This window comes from Brachyistius frenatus, unplaced genomic scaffold (assembly GCF_029030835.1).
Source record: "Brachyistius frenatus isolate BFR_SWC_R1_liver_20210118 unplaced genomic scaffold, ASM2903083v1 Contig_7, whole genome shotgun sequence".
Classification (NCBI taxonomy): Eukaryota; Metazoa; Chordata; class Actinopteri; family Embiotocidae; genus Brachyistius; species Brachyistius frenatus.
The window spans coordinates 6,306,832-6,322,853 of NW_027210606.1; the positions used below are offsets into that span (position 1 = coordinate 6,306,832).

Below are 16,022 nucleotides of genomic sequence, written 5' to 3' on the forward strand. Positions count from 1 at the left end.
TTATCATAACATGACACTTAATACAACTGGTTACTCTCTCTTGTTCTGGCATAGAAATTCTAAATGTTTGATTTACACATATACGTTTGGCCTTTTTAGGCCTTAGTTAAAACTATATCCTAATTTTTCCTTAAAAAGAAAATCTAACAATATCTATATTTAAATTTGGATTTAATATCTCATAATTTCTACTTCAGTATTTTATCATTTCGACTCATTATCACATATATTTTGACTTGGGAACCCCAAATTTGTATTTGCTTTCTCACAATTAAAGAAAAATCACAATTTCTACATTGCAAGTTTGACTTAGTATTTCATGATTTTGATTTAAAACAGGTCAAACTTTTTGTCAAGACAGGCAAATATGTGTCAGTAGAAACTGAATTTGAATCATTCATATTTGAATTTGAGTTGCAAAACTTGAATAATTGCTTTAAAAATTTGAATTGCTCAACTTGAAATTGAAATTTCAGTTTGAAACAGAATTTCAATAAACTTGAAACTGAATGTTAAATTCTCAATTTGAATTAATTTGCTCTGAAACTGCATTTTAAAAATTGAAGTCTCTAAATTCTGTTTTCATATTTCAAATTCAACTCATGAAATCTCCTGAAGATTCAGGTCATTTTGCAGCTTCCTCAGGCAGAGGGAACAGCATACCTAAACTTCCCCCGTTTCAATAGGAGCTTTAGGGAGAGATAATTGAAATAAGTCCGCAGAGTGCAGATCATAACTTCCCATACTTCTCTGGTGGATGTAGACTGAGTCAAAACTTGGTTTCGTACCCACAATACTGACTCACTATGTTTTAACTTCTTATGTCCTATGTCCTATCAAACTCAACATTTATAGCTCAGCAAAATGACCCCGTAAATCAAAACTTGAATCAGAAACACAATTTTAACACATCTCATCAATTTGCTTTTGAATCTCTTAATTTTGACTCATCTCATAACTTGGACTCACTAACTCAAAACTCATGTGCAGTGCTGCATGTTTGAGGTCGTTGTCATGCTGCTGAATTATTTTGGGACTTGTCAGACAGCTCCCCGATGATGGAACATGCTGGATAAGAATCTAAATGGCCTGGAACTGTGTATCTGTGTATCTCACAATGTTGGCTTACAATGTGCGTCAGTATCTCATAATTCAGACTGTGGGCATCATAACTTTGACGTGGAAACTGAAAATACAGATATATCTCAATTATTGTGACTAACAGAATTAGATTTTTTTTTCTCAATATTTTGTCTCATAAATTGGATTTACGTGAGTGTTTATACCTTTTAGAGGATAACTTTACATTGCCGATTACTTGTCTGAAATGAGGATCCATAAAGTTCAGACTGAACTACAAGATGCATAACAACTCAGTTAAGTCGATTTTATTGAATTGAGTGACCGTATAAAAGAACAAAGGTGAGACAAATACTACTGAAATAATCGATTCACCGTCCAGTTTCCCTCGTGTTGGGACCACAGACCTCTGCTTTGTAGAGCTTCGTCCCCGCAGTCCATCTGTGAGGGTTTAGTCTGGCTGTACTGTTAGTGAACAGGCGAGAGCTGTGAAGCTGAGCAGAACACGTCTGTTCTGGTGTGAAGACACTGAATACGTTAGAGACAGCAGGCTGTCAGGAGGCTCAGTCATTCCTCCGTCACGCTGAAGTGACATGAAGTTGAAGCTGTTGGCGGGTAGCTTTCTGAGCCATCATGATAAGATTACACTGTAATATTTGATGTAAATACAACAGATATTCAAGAAACAACTTTATAAAGTGACATTATTCCAGCTACTTTCTCTTCTGTGGGACAAGTGAAGGTGATTAAAGGGGTATTCCAAACATTTTTTTTTTTTATAAAAGTTGAATGACTTCAAAATGGTCAGAATTGAAGTCAACTGCTGGATCCACTGCTGAACACAACTTGACAGCATCAGTTTGATCCTTTCAGCTCCTAGTTTGTAACACCGGCTCAATCCAAGCCGAGACAACATATTGACATTATCAGAGGTTAATTACTCAGAATACGTAAACTGCGTAGTACTCATTTATGACCAGTGAACAGATCTTCATGTGTAAAATTGTTGGAGTGCTGCTTGAAGTTGCACAGCCGGAGCTCGAGGTTATTTTCAGTCACTAAAGTGTCACAATGCAAGTATAAAAACAATAAAAACATAATTGAGACTTCAGTCCACATTGAAAATACTCACAAATTTTATTTTTACAGTAAAAAAAAAAAAAAAAAAAAGTCTTCAATGGAAATATTTACATAAGTTGAAATATAACTGTTGTTCATTACAACTGTGTAAGTTCGTTACAGGTTGACAAAGGGCCTCAAACAATGGATGTGCTGTATACTCCTCTTTAGGGTTGAGGTCACATTACACTTTTGTCCAACAGATATTCACGCCATCTTCCATTTCATTGAAATAAATCCTGTACGAGTCACTGTTTCTCGAGCCAGCCGTGTTGCACCCTCAGGTCAGAGGTCACCGTGGTTGAACTTGGGACTGTACAGAAGTGAGTAGGTCATTATTCAGTACAGTATTACTCTAAAAGACAAATCACTGAAGGGCTTTTAAGACTGTTTACAGTTCGTTTACGCGACACATCGGTGGGATAACAGCACGTTCTGAGTGTGTGGCAGTGTGTGACTCTACCTTTTGGTTTGTTAGTTTGGTTTTAAAGGGGCGGGCGGCAGACTCGCAGAGGCCTGCTCCAAAAAGGCCAGCGGGCCGGGCGGGGGGAGGTCCGAGGGTTTACGATGCTGAACGCTGACGTCCTCCAGCACTTGTTGCCAGTGGTGTAGTTTGGTCAAGTGTTTCTGAACCAGCAGCTCTTTCCTCTGCAGCTCATTACGTAACTCTGACACATCCTGAAGTGAGATTAAAACATGTACTTAGGAGGAGAGCGAGCACATCAACAAAGGGAGAGGGATAAATAACACACGAGGGTTTTGTTTGGGATCACCTCTTGCATATAACTGGATGATTACGAGTAGTTTTCAGTTGACAAATGATGGAAGTATGGAGGGGAAAGTACGTGGACGGGAGGTGAAGAGGACCTCTTTAAATGAGTGAGTATAACAGTTTTACCTCTTTCACCACCTGCTCTGGTTTCTGCACCGACAGCTGAAGCCTTTTCTGCAAGAAGAAGCACTCCGTCTGCCGAGCCACGTCCAGGAACTTCTGTATGCACTGGTCCACACCTACGATGAGCAGACAGATACTACGCGTTAATGTGCAGGTTATAGGAAGAGATGTGCTCCATAAAGACATACACGGGTTTACTTACCAGTTCGAATCTCCTCCTGGTCTGTTCCGTTAACATAGTCTTGGCTTACCAGCGATGCAAAACATGCCTAAAAAAATAAAAATAAAAAAATAAATGGAAAGAACAACGTTAGTAAATTTGTTTTTTAATGAGTGAGTGGTTAAAATAGTGAGTTGGGCATGTGTAGTTGTTCAAACTTCTACCACCTGATTCAATGAATAACAATGAAAACCAGGCGGTTTTATAAGGGAAATGAAAAAGTGTTTCCCTGAGAGAGAAACCAGCTTTCTAACCAAACTCGTGGTGAAGTGAAACTTCCTCTCAGAGGGCCTCAGGTTGTCCGAATCACGTGTCCCCGACCTCACGTGTCACTTGAGTGTCGACCGGGACACATCGTCGTTAAAGTACCCGGTGTGCTCGTCACATTAAACCAAGAATACTCGATGAGACCTGGATTATAGTTGGTGTTACGACTTTACCTCTCAGCTGAAGCAGCTAACAACAGTTAGCACCCACGGCTAACAGACGCTAGCACGTTGGCCTCCTTCCTACCTCGAAGGTCGCCTCCAGTTCATCCACCAGCGTGTTGTTCCCCGGGGTCCTGGCAGCTCCACCGGGGAAGCCCGGCTGACCCGGTCCACCGGGACCCCCCACAGAATGAGCACTAGGAGGCTGCTGGCCGGAAAACATCCCACTCATGGACGATGCCATCTTGTTCTGAGGTTGTTGTTTTTGTTTCCACGCTCTGCACATGCGCACAAGCAGCCTGATGTTCCCGTGTTTATATACTGTTGCTGGTCTCAGTTTTTCTTTATGATTTGGCCTACTTTCAGTCAAGGTAACTCTTAACTGAATACAAATTTAGGTTTCAGGCGGAAGGCCATTTCTAATCCCAACATCTGTATTACCCTCTTTGCACAAGTCATGGTCTATAATGGTTTTCCCAGTTTGGTGTAGAAAATCCAGAGCCCTGACTTTGAAACCATCTAACACCTCTGGGGTTAATGAAAATGGCTAGCCTGACAAATGCAGCTGAATGGGAGCAAATCCCTGCAGTCAGGCTTCATAACTCCTGAAAATCATAAAACCAGAGGATTGGAGGCTGATGAAACATCATCTTCACGGCCGTGACTTTGAGATGAGTTGCTGAACAATCACATTATCAATGTAATGTTTGAGAGCCCACATACTTTCGATGATGTAGTGTTAATTCATGCATCCAATAACAACAATGGTAAAGATGTTTTTAGAGTTTATTCAAACATCAGATAATTGACTATGTAGGTACTACAAAGCTTTAGGTTTATCTGCTAAAACCAGAAGCTCTGGGGAGAACATTTGCATTACAATGAAGCCTAAAAACTTCTTCAACTGTAAACAGTGAATCTCCATCAGACTGTTTCACAAAATATTTTAATTAAATATTTATATCAGTTCTTCCAGTGAACTGTTTGACTCTGTGCGGACTTTAGTGCTTGGTGTTGAGCCCTCTGTCACTTTTCATCTGGAAAGATCATGTTTCATGATTTTGTGACGGTCTTGAAAGTGTGTGATCGGATTTTGCGTCCATCTCTCAGCCTTTGTGGGCCAGACCGGCAGCGAATTCCACAAGCGTACGTGTCGGCCTTCCAGACATGCCTTTCCTCAGGTAGGGGACTTCATCTTTGTTACTCATCACGCCAGCGATGTCCAAATGAGCCCAGTGAGGAGCTGTGACAAACTCCTTCAGGAACGCAGCGGCTGTGCACGCGCCACCAGAACTGGAAAGAAATGGACAAACACAAGTCATGTGGATGGAAACAGAACCACGAGCAGACTCCTCTGCTACTCTGACGCTTATGGAAGGAGCTGTAGCGAGATACGTACCGGCTGTACTTGCCGATGTTGTTGAGGTCGGCCAGCTGGCTGTCAGTCACCTGTCTGGTGTAGTGTTGGAACAGAGGCATCCGCCACACTCTGTCACCTGTCACAACACTGGCCTACACACACGCATACACAGTTGTCAACAGAGGAGCTGAGAGACAGAGACATTGTGGTTGCAGTGTGTCTGCAGTACCTTGTGCAGTTGCTCCCAGAGCCAGTCAGAATTTGTAAATACTCCTGTTGCTGCTGAGCCAAGAGCCACGTCCATAGCACCTTGGAGAGAGAATTTTTTTTAATATTTAGTCATAATAGCTTTTAACTGTCCATATTTAACCGTGTAATAATCTCAACCTCGTTAACATCTAGTGCCACGGAAAACCCGAGGCGCTTTGATTGCCTCCGTGACAGAAGAACATGCTCACAGTACGAGTCATCAGGACTTAGTAAGTAGCAGGTAAATTTGATGTCACTCCCACCTGTTAGCGTAGCAACGTTAACAATGGCTCTGGGATTGAAGGTGTGTCCGTAACACAGAGCATCAGCGAGGACCAGTCTGCCCTCTGCATCCGTATTATCAACCTGAACATGGAGACAATAAAACCTGCTCATATATATATATATATATACACACACACACACACACACACACACACACACACACACACACACACACACACACACACACACACACACACACACACGGATGAATGTGTCACCTGTCGTTACGGCTCCACCCACCTGGATTGTTTTTCCATTCTTGGCTGTTACAACATCTCCGGGTTTAGTCGCCTTTCCGCTGGGCATGTTCTCACACAGCGGGGCCAGACCTGAAGGAAACAGGGTAGTGAGCACTTTTTAAACATATGTTCAGGCTGTGTATCGTGTATCACAGAAAACAAATCCTGCAGGAGGATATTTAATATCATGGGGCTCACCAATAATGTTGACCGGCAGTTTCAGAGCCGCTGCTGTGACGATGGACGCGCACACGGTGGCGGCTCCGCCCATATCAGCTCTCATTGCATCCATAGAAGGAGAAGGCTTCAGAGAAATACCACCGCTGCAGACACAGACAGAGGGGGCAGGTTTGTGTAAATGAGGTAAGATGTCTGATGTCTTCCTGACCGCAGCAGTGTGACGATGGTTCACCTGTCAAACGTAATGCCCTTGCCCACCAGGAGCAGCGGTGGCTGCTTGCTGTCAGGTGAACCGTTGTAATGCAGCTCGAGGAAGACAGGCGGCTCCTCTGAACCCTTCGAAACACTGAGGAAGGCTCCCATCTGCTGCTCCTCTATCCAAGCCTGGGATCTGCAGAAACACACAATTTATTAGACAAAAACTATTTTCCTTCATCTGCTCCTACAGTACAGAAGGATCTATGATCAGAATACATGTTGTTTTAAATTGTTATCTGTTATCAATAGCTGATAATACATTGTGTCCATTTGTTTTTGTGGTTTACAAGTTACCGTGCAGAGCCTGGCTAAAGAGACACCCTTCACATTACAATTTCTCATGTTTCTGTCATGATTCTGCTAACATGGGTCAAACTTGTGAATATCTTTTGGAAATTTCTAAATAAAGGTTTCGACTATTCTCCAGGATGTAAAGTACATGAGAGTTGATTCAGTGCCTCCTGATAGGAAGCGGGGTGCAGCAAACATTTTCATTTGTTACAGGGAGGCTGTAGCGCAGTTGGTAGAGTGGGTTGAACACTAATTGGAAGGTTGGTGGTTCGATCCCCAGCTCCTCCTGTCCACATGCCTAAGTGTCCTTGAGCAAAACACTGAACCCTAAGTTGCTCCTGATGTTGTACCATCAGTGTGTGAATGTTCTCCTGATGGCAGCACCTTGTACGGTGATCTGTCTCATTAGTGTGTGAATGGGAAAACCATGTTAAAGTGCTTTGAGACCAAAAGGTAATAAAGCGCTATACAAGTACTTACCATTTGTAAATCAATTCATTATTAGGTCCATATTATGCAAAAAAAACCACATTAAATTCCCATCAAAGTATCCTTGAGTCCAAGTTAATATCTTAGAATTGCTTGTTTTTTTTTCCAACAAATCAGACAACAGCCAAAGAAATTCTATTTGCTGTGATGTAAAGCAGAAAAGAGCCACAAAACATCAGAGATGACAACCTGGAACAAGAGGATGTTTTGGATTTATGCTTAAAAAAATTAAGCAAGGAACCAAGTAACAAAATAGTCAAAAATTGATTGAGTAAATGCTTCAGCTCAAGTATGAAAGATTAACCCAATAAATACTCAAAGCTTTCCAAATATTGTACAGTAGACACAACAATGTTGTATGACTGTAATATACAATGTCTACCCTCCCTGCCACTTCATCAGGTGCACCTGTTCAGCTGCTCCTTAAAGCAAATACCTAAAAAAACAATCATGTTGCAGAAACTCGATGCATTTAGGCCTGCTGAAGTTCAAACCAAGCATCACAACAGGGAACAAAAGGGATTTAAGGGACGTTATACGTGACAGGGTTGCTGGTGCCAGACTGGCTGGTTTAAGTATTTGACCTAATTTACTGGGATTTTCATGCACAACCATCTCTAGGGTTTACAGAGAACGGTCAGAAAAAGAACAAACATCCACTGAGCAGCAGTTCTCTGGGCGAAACGTCCTTGTTGATGGCAGAGGTCAGAGAAGAATGACCAAACTGGTTTGAGTTAATAGAAAGGCAAAAGAAACTCAAGTAACCACTCATTACATTCAAGGTATGCAGATGCTCTAAACGCACAACCTCAAAGCAGATAGACTCCAGCAGCACGTGACCACACTGGGTGCCTCTCCCGTCAGCTAAGAACAGGAAATGAGGCTGCAGTGGACACAGGCTCACCCAAACTAAACAATGAAAGAAGGGAAAAACATTGCCTGGCTTAATGAGTTTTGATTTCTGCTGCGACATTCAGTTAGTAGGGTCAGAATTTGGTGTAAACAACACAAAAGCATTGATCTATCCTGCTTTGTAACAACAAGTCAGGCTGATACTGTCGAGGTTTTCTGTTTTCTTCGCCCACTTTGAGTCCCTTAGTACCATCTGAGCATTGTTTAAATGCCACAGTCTACTTCTGTATTATTGCCATCCCTTTATGACCCCAGTGTACCCGTCTTCTAATGGTTACTTTCAGCAGGATAACATGGGAGTCACAAAGCTTATATAATTTCAGACTCACTGTTTCACTCTCCATTCACTGTACTCAGAAGGTCTCCACAGTCACCAGATCTAAATCACAATAGAGCGTCTTCAGGCTGGAGTGGAACAAGAGATTCACATCATGAAGATGCTGCCAACAAATCTGCAGCAACTGCGCGATGTTATCGTGTCAATGTGGATCAAAATCTCTGAGGAATGTTTCAGCACCTTGTTAAATCTGTGCCCCAAAGAATTCAGGAAATTCTGAAGGCAAAAAGGAGTCCAACCTGGTACAGTAAAGTGTAACTAAAGAAGTGTTCAGAGTGTGTGTAACTATTATTATAAACCAAATTATCATAAAACTGTATTAATATTTATTACACCAAGCAAACAGTTTGAATAATGCGTGTGTCCTATACTGCCTTGTCAGTGAGTACAGATATCTAAAATGCCCTTTAATGATGTGACAAATTAATATATGTCGTCGCTGCACTTCCTTCAACTGACAAACACATAACAGATAAATTACAAATGTTTGCACTGTGATTTTCTTTTTTTGAGTACTGTCTAAAGTAATGTCATTGATTATGAATAATTCTAAAGGATGTACAAACCTCTTATTTATTGTGACTCGTTCAGCGTGTGCAGCGAGTTTCTCTTCGATGGTGTTGGCAAAAGCAGTTGGGGTGACGTGATTGGCCGGCGCTTCCATGAGGAACCGGGCCAGGTTTTGGCCTTCTGCATACATGACACCTTTCTCCCAGCCGACCACGTTCGGACTGTGAACAATTACACACAGACAGAAAATAACATGATCCGTGTGATGTAGTATTTACCCGAATGTCAATGACCTGTGCAATCCAGTCGGACTACCTTCCATGAAGCCGTGTTGTTACTTTGGTCTTCTTCTTGGATTTAAGTTGGTCGTACTGAAACAAACCCAGAGCGGCCCCTTCTGCTGCCGACTGGGCGTCACCGCAGCCGTCCACCTCCACGTGGTTCACCTCCAGGTCCTGAAGCAACCGGCAGCCAGCTGAACACACACAGACAAACGCACAGACTTCATCCAGGTGCCGACTCAACATAAATCTGCATGTAGAAGAAGGTATGCGTCTTACTTGACACCGCCTGCCGGATGTTCTCCTTGCTGGTGTCCCAGTTTTCTGCCCCGCAAACACCCGCATTGTTCTTTCCCAGCCCGACTACTGCCACACACGGGAAGTCCTGGAGAACACACAGGGAAGGTCACTCTGAAGTTGTCAGCAGACGGTTTGTAAAGGTGATGTGAGACCTTGTTACCTTGTGAATTCCATAAAATATTCTGCTTTTGCCTTTCTTGAGTGCAGGTCCAGAGCTGGAAAACACAAAACAAACGTTTTATTAAGCGTAACGACACTGCTCTGTAACAAGATGGTTAGAAACACTTTCTGCCTGATGTCCATCAGTTATACACTATTATGTTTTGCTCGTTTTGTATTATTGATACCAATGTTTAAGGACATACTTTTTTCTTTTCTAACACAGATTCATACAAACTCAGGTACTGACCTGATACCAGTCCTCTCTCCTCTTTTTCTATTTCAAATATTTTTCATACACAATGCAAATTTTGATCCCGTTTTGTTTCTAGAAGTTTGTGAAAGTATGTTTTTAAAATGGTTTGTCGTTGTGTGTGTGTGTGGGGGGGGGGGGGGTTAAAGGTTTTGCCCTTACATATACGGTCAGTTTACAGGACAGCAGAAACTCACATTTTCAGCAGTTCTGAGAGTTTTCCAGACAAAGACTGATCGAAACCTGCTGCCGCCTCCGTCAGATGAAGGCTGCCCTCCTCTTCCTCCCCCTCAAACACCCCGAGGACCAGACCCTGCGGAGACACACGAAAACAGCGCTGTTTATTATCATGAGAAGAACAGATGCGGACCACCTCAACATACACGTGTGGTGTTTGAACTTGTGGTTCAAACCTGTGCTGATCAGATGAAACTATGCTGTCAGCTTCAAATACTCACTTTTCTCCCGTTCAGGTGAGTCTGTGAGGCACAAAATGATCTGCAGTGGTTCGTCCGCACCGCTCTCCTCACAAGAAACATTGTCATCTGCTGCACATATACAAAACCGAAAAAAAATGATCAGGTCCGAAATTTAAAGGTCGTCTACGTCCCATGTGCAAAAGCAAGCTAAACGACCTCGCGTCGCGTTTTCAATTGCGTCACCAACAAGCGACAAAGAAGGGCCTTTGCCGCCACCTAGCGACTGACCTTAGGAGAAGCCTCCACTCAAAACGTGTCGAGAAATATTTTTCTTCTAAAATAATTTGCATTTATTACTATTAATTCGTTTTTGTCATCTCTATAGGTGATATAAAGCTGCCAAAACTAGGTGGCCATTTTGTGTAATGTTCATACACACTTTAGATGTTATGAGTCATAATTTGCTTATTATTCATAAAGAAGTGCTTATATGCAATATGGAAAAAAAAACAAAAAAACATTGAAAATAGCTTCAATATAAGGTTTTACATAAGTCATGAATGAATTTTGATCATGCTTCGTCATATCTCTGCTTCTTTTTTAAAAAAAAAATGGTTTTACTTTGAAATCAAGACACTTTTATGTCTCCTGTCTACTTTAAACACTTGACTTCCTGCCCTTGTGTGTTCTTTTTCCCTCCAGTTCTTGTGCTCACCTGTGTATAATTGGCCTATCAGCACTGTGTAAGTTTTACTTCCCCCTTTTTCAACAGTCACCCCATTGTGTGCTGTGTTTACCTGAACCCTGAAGTAAACCTTGAACTTTGATTCCACTGAGTCGAGCACTGATTTCACTGTGACATATAGGCCTGCATAAAAAGTCCTCTATCATTTTTCATAGTTATAGCAGCAAAGTAGTTATAGGAGTAGCAGTAGTATTAGTAGTGCAGCAATTACTTAGGTTAACTATTACAGTTGTTCTGACTTAATTTAAATGACATTCACTAACTTTACAGTATAAATTTCAATTGACAGACATCTGAGAGACTTGCCTCATACTTGAAAGTTATTGGCGACATTATTTTTTTAGGTATATGGTATGTCATATATTGTAGACAGTATCTGAAGGAATAAATACAAAGCCTTGGTGCTGACAGATTGTGAATTTGACAAACGAGAAAGAAATTCATACAATAAGTAAATGTTTAATTGATATATGTAGCAAAGATAAGTTTATCAGATATTTGAACTCAAGTTTCTCTCAATGGAAGGAGGCATCTTGAAGAAAAACAATGAGAAGCCATACAGTCAACAGTGTGAGTGTTTAACTAGTGTATTACACATCATCAGTCCTTCAGCAATGCCCAAACTGATGTGCACAGACTTTTAAACATGAAAAAAAATAGTTTGAATTTGAATAGCCTGCATACATGGCTCAGTACATAGACCTGAATGGGAAGTAAACACTTTTATCTATGCAAGATCATACATTATTTATTGCATGAACTCAGCAGCTCCAACTTCAACCATTAAAAATGTTTTAAATGGATCAATGATCATCATGCATAAATATACATCAAGAAAACATGTAAGATACTTAAAAAAACACAAAACTGGACGTTGACCAAAATATTTGAGACTTTTCTTTGATGTCATGAAGTGACTAGTCTATATTACGTTGGATACATATAATGAAAAAAAAACAACCATGTAATTATATACATAACAACTATAGAATATACAGTATAGGATGTTTCTTGTTCAGCGGTGGAGTTTGAGATGGATGGTTAAGCTTTTTCAGTTTGATCTGCACAGAAACAAAATACAAAGACTTGCTTGTTCTGTCTCTTCTGTGATTTTGTGTCTGAGACTACAAGTCAGAGTGGCTCAAGTTTGGGTTTGATGAAGTCTGATCCATTAAGAGTCTGTCTCTGTCTGCACAGGAGATACTTCTCTGTCACCTGTATTTGCTTATAAGTGCTGTGACTCCCCTGGTTATGTATATTGCAACTGCTCGGCATGATTTCAGAGGACAATATAAAGGAACAGTCTGTGTTCTTTTAAATATTTTGCAGGATATCTGGACTGTTCAAACAACAAATCATCTGCCTCCAAAGCAGGAGGCTTGAATTAGTTTCATGAGTCAAGGCTTTTTGATTGAACAACCCACTTTCCAGTTGATGTTTGAATCCTATAAACAACTCTTTCTGACAAATCAACATTTAATATCAGTGAAAACATTAATGGTCAAGTAAAAATGTACATATAAATTAGTTACAAAGTTGTAATCGTGGGTTCAATGAGCCTAAAACTAATTTAGCCTACAAACTAAAGGGCACTGGCACTGTGTTGGTCTCACTCCACTGTGAGTCTTTGTGGTTTGCTCTTTTCAACCAGCATTGATGCATATGCTCTATGGCTGGACCTTCAGTAGAGAAAGTCCAAAGCAGAGATGGTGGGTTCTTCAGGTTTCTTGATCTCTGGTTTAGGCAGCTTGATCCGACTCGAGGCAACCACTCCACAGACGGCAAAGTGAGTCCCAATGCTGCCTACACTGAGCCAGAAAGACCAATCTAGACTGTCGTCCAGGACGATGAGGACGAAGAGGTTCTCTCGATAGTTAGCCACCCGCTCGGTCAGACTGTGGTGTCTGACAGCTGCCAGGAAACACAGAACAGCCAGGGCACCAAAAAAAGCTGGAAACAGAGGAGGTGAAGAGACAGAAAAGATAGAGAAAGCAAGTTACAAAGTAGATGCAGCATCTATAAGAGATAATTCAAAGGAGATTTAAGGCCGTCTTTACATACCAGCGATGAAGTTCCACAGATAGAGTCCCTTGTGCCCTTTGATGCTCTGGTAGGGAACCTTGCGTGCGTTGTAAATGCAGAAAGACAGACTGACCAGAGCGAAGCCCACAGCCACCAACAGGAAGAGAATCACCATCATGTGAAGGCCACCGTTCAGTGTCCTCACAAGCTTTGGGAAAACTGGAGACAGACAGAAACACACTTTGTCAGCACTGAGCCGGACTCAGAGTCAAGAAAAAAATTGGTGCTTTATACAATTAAAACTGAGGTTATGTCGGCTGTATTTTCTTGTAAATTGGTGGATTTTAGCATATTGGTAGTAAGCTTACACTTTGCTTCTTTTGGCCAATTCCAGTATTTTTTTTTTAATGTGTTCAAATTTGACCTCTTAGGTCAATTACTTAAAATTCAGATGCATCTTTCTGGCCCTCTTGGGTTTATAATCTCATGGCTTTGGTGTCTTATTGGAAAGTGCACACAAACTATTTCAATGGATTTTTAACATGTGTGGCATTGTGTTGAAAACTGCACATTTTAGAGTGGCCTTTTATTGTGACCAGTAATCATGTTGTTCAATCAGCATCTCAGTGTGCCATGTCTGTCAAGTGGATGGTTTATCTTGGAGAAAGGGAAGAACTCACTAACACAGATTTTAACAAATTTGTGAATACAATTTGTGAGAAAAACACCTTTTGTGTACATAGAAGAAATTTCCAAGTTTTTACTTCAACTTGTAAAAAATGGGAGCAAAAACAAGTGTTTCATTAATATTTTTCTTTGAGTGTGTTAACAAGAACATGTTTGGGGTTTTCCGATTCTTAAGAATCACAGTGGCTGTGGTTTATTTATGGTTATTTGGTATTAATGTAATGACAAATGTTGGAATAAAACAATCTTATATGTGATAGCCTTTCCAAAAAGACCCAAAGTCTGTGGTTTTATAAAAGTAATTAATAAATATATAAATATATGTCTGCAGTTGGAAGTGTATCAAGTTGTTGATTATTATTTTTTATTTTTTTAAAGGTCTTTTTCAACCTGCCAAAAGTCCTTTATAATGCTTCATAACTGATCTTGAAAGGATTAAAAATAAAAATGGAAGTCCTTTAACTTATTATTTGTCACAACTTAAATGTTTTCATGGTGCCTTATTAAAAAGTGGTAGGCTACCATGAAGTAATACAGGCAAAAAGAAAGGAAATCAGATAACAAAGAAGAACACAAACTTGTCCATCCTGTGAGTGTGTTTGTGTGTACAAAATAGCTGTCTTGCCAGACAATAATTAAAAGCCTGACTAATGGTTGTGCAGCCGGTTTTGTCTTCATTCTTGTTATTTCTTGGCCAGCACTATAAACGCTTGGTCTCCAGACTGTTTTTGTAGAGCTTTCAGGCTGTATCTTACTGTAGATTTTGGAGCGTCTGTTCCCGAGCCCGCACTTCTTGGTCTTTCCTCCCTGGAACAAACCGTAGTAAATGTCCCCGATGAACTGCTCCAGCTCAGGATGGGAAGCGTTCACTATCTCCGCCCCGGTTTTACACAGGATCCGGCCGGTGACCCACCGCTCCGTGGCCAGGGCCACCACCAGGAGCACCACCGAGCCGACGCAGAGAACCGAGGCCACCGAGAATGTTATCCGTTTCCACAGAGAAGGCATCTTACGAGCCCATGGTGCCCCGAGAGAGGTAACACGACGCCAGACAGCGACCGCGGGACGCGCTCGGCGATCACCATGAGTTTATCCTAAGGCTTGAAAAACCCAAAATAATCATAATCGGTGCTCTTGGTGCGATGTTGCATGTACAAATGCGTGTCACAAGACAGGAGAAACTGAATCCATGGTGGTCAAAGAGATCCCTTACCAGGAGAAACTCTATCCGAGTCCTGCGCGCCTGGTTCCTGCTCCCTTTCTCCCTCACTCCTCTGTATTCATGACATGAATTAGCCTTTGCAATTCGGCCTTTGGATGCAGACATGGATCATCTTATTGGTGACCTTAGTGACGACTGTATAGCTGTAAAACCATGTAAGCTCCATTTATTCTGTCAGAATGGCAGATGTGGTTTATTATAACACAGAACCTAAAGGTCAGTTTAGAGTATTAACCAAGAGAAATCTATCTATCTATCTATCTATCTATCTATCTATCTATCTATCTATCTATCTATCTATCTATCTATCTATCTATCTATCTATCTATCTATCTATCTATCTATCTATCTATCTATCTATCTATCTATCTATCTATCTATCTATCTATCTATCTATCTATCTATATTTTGTTTTACAGGATAAGATTTCTCATTTGAAACATGAAACATGAACCAGATTTAACTAACAGTGCCATATGTTTTCCATTATCTCACACCACATCTTATTTTGTTACTATTGTTGCATGTTGTAGGCCGGCATGCTTTGATACTCATTGTTATTGTTATATTTTGGAGTATAGTTGACTAATTTTACATTTATTTTTTCTGAATGACTTAGTAGGCCTACTTGATTGGAGCTGCAACTAATATGTTATTTTGAACATGCTTTTTAGGGAACTTTTAAAAGCCCAATAACCACTGCCATGACAGGTGGACCCTGATCTTGAGACAGTCTTGAAGGAGAAATAAATCATTTATCAAACAGCTTTTGGGTGATACATGGTGCATAGGGCAAAATCAACTTCTGTTCAAATTATTTTATCACCGGCAAAATGGACTTGTATCATATTCCAGAATAATTTCCAGACAGTGCAGGCCATGAACTTCGGGGGCCTCAGCAAAGCTTAGTCCACCAGACAAGATTTTAAGATTATAGGGAAAAAAGCAAGAGCTTCGTACTTTGCTTTAGTAGTGCATATTATTAAATTGTTAATTAATCATAACAAAAACGAATTACTCAGTTGTTTTGCAGATATCATGCCACATCAAGAGAAATTGTTAATTTGGGTATCCTTAAAGGC

At 40.8% G+C, this 16,022-nt stretch overlaps 3 protein-coding genes across 3 annotated transcripts; all 3 read right to left on the reverse strand.

The window, feature by feature from the left end:
* Window positions 1–2,198: 2,198 nt before the first annotated feature.
* med28 (mediator complex subunit 28) lies at window positions 2,199–4,000 on the reverse strand. The gene is made up of 5 exons (XM_069689411.1): window positions 3,828–4,000; window positions 3,297–3,363; window positions 3,098–3,210; window positions 2,663–2,877; window positions 2,199–2,512 (listed from the first exon to the last, which is right to left on the reverse strand). The coding sequence occupies exons 1-4, from the start codon at window positions 3,984–3,986 to the stop codon at window positions 2,674–2,676; spliced, it is 543 nt and encodes a 180-aa protein (XP_069545512.1). The 5' UTR covers window positions 3,987–4,000; the 3' UTR covers window positions 2,199–2,512; window positions 2,663–2,673.
* Window positions 4,001–4,510: 510 nt separating this feature from the next.
* lap3 (leucine aminopeptidase 3) lies at window positions 4,511–10,494 on the reverse strand. The gene is made up of 13 exons (XM_069689217.1): window positions 10,304–10,494; window positions 10,043–10,158; window positions 9,594–9,648; window positions 9,413–9,518; window positions 9,168–9,327; window positions 8,909–9,073; window positions 6,288–6,446; window positions 6,074–6,198; window positions 5,877–5,965; window positions 5,615–5,717; window positions 5,332–5,411; window positions 5,142–5,254; window positions 4,511–5,035 (listed from the first exon to the last, which is right to left on the reverse strand). The coding sequence occupies exons 1-13, from the start codon at window positions 10,388–10,390 to the stop codon at window positions 4,849–4,851; spliced, it is 1,545 nt and encodes a 514-aa protein (XP_069545318.1). The 5' UTR covers window positions 10,391–10,494; the 3' UTR covers window positions 4,511–4,848.
* A 995-nt stretch (window positions 10,495–11,489) lies between these two features.
* clrn2 (clarin 2) lies at window positions 11,490–15,050 on the reverse strand. The gene is made up of 3 exons (XM_069689412.1): window positions 14,474–15,050; window positions 13,071–13,250; window positions 11,490–12,959 (listed from the first exon to the last, which is right to left on the reverse strand). The coding sequence occupies exons 1-3, from the start codon at window positions 14,724–14,726 to the stop codon at window positions 12,691–12,693; spliced, it is 702 nt and encodes a 233-aa protein (XP_069545513.1). The 5' UTR covers window positions 14,727–15,050; the 3' UTR covers window positions 11,490–12,690.
* Between the last annotated feature and the right edge of the window lie 972 nt (window positions 15,051–16,022).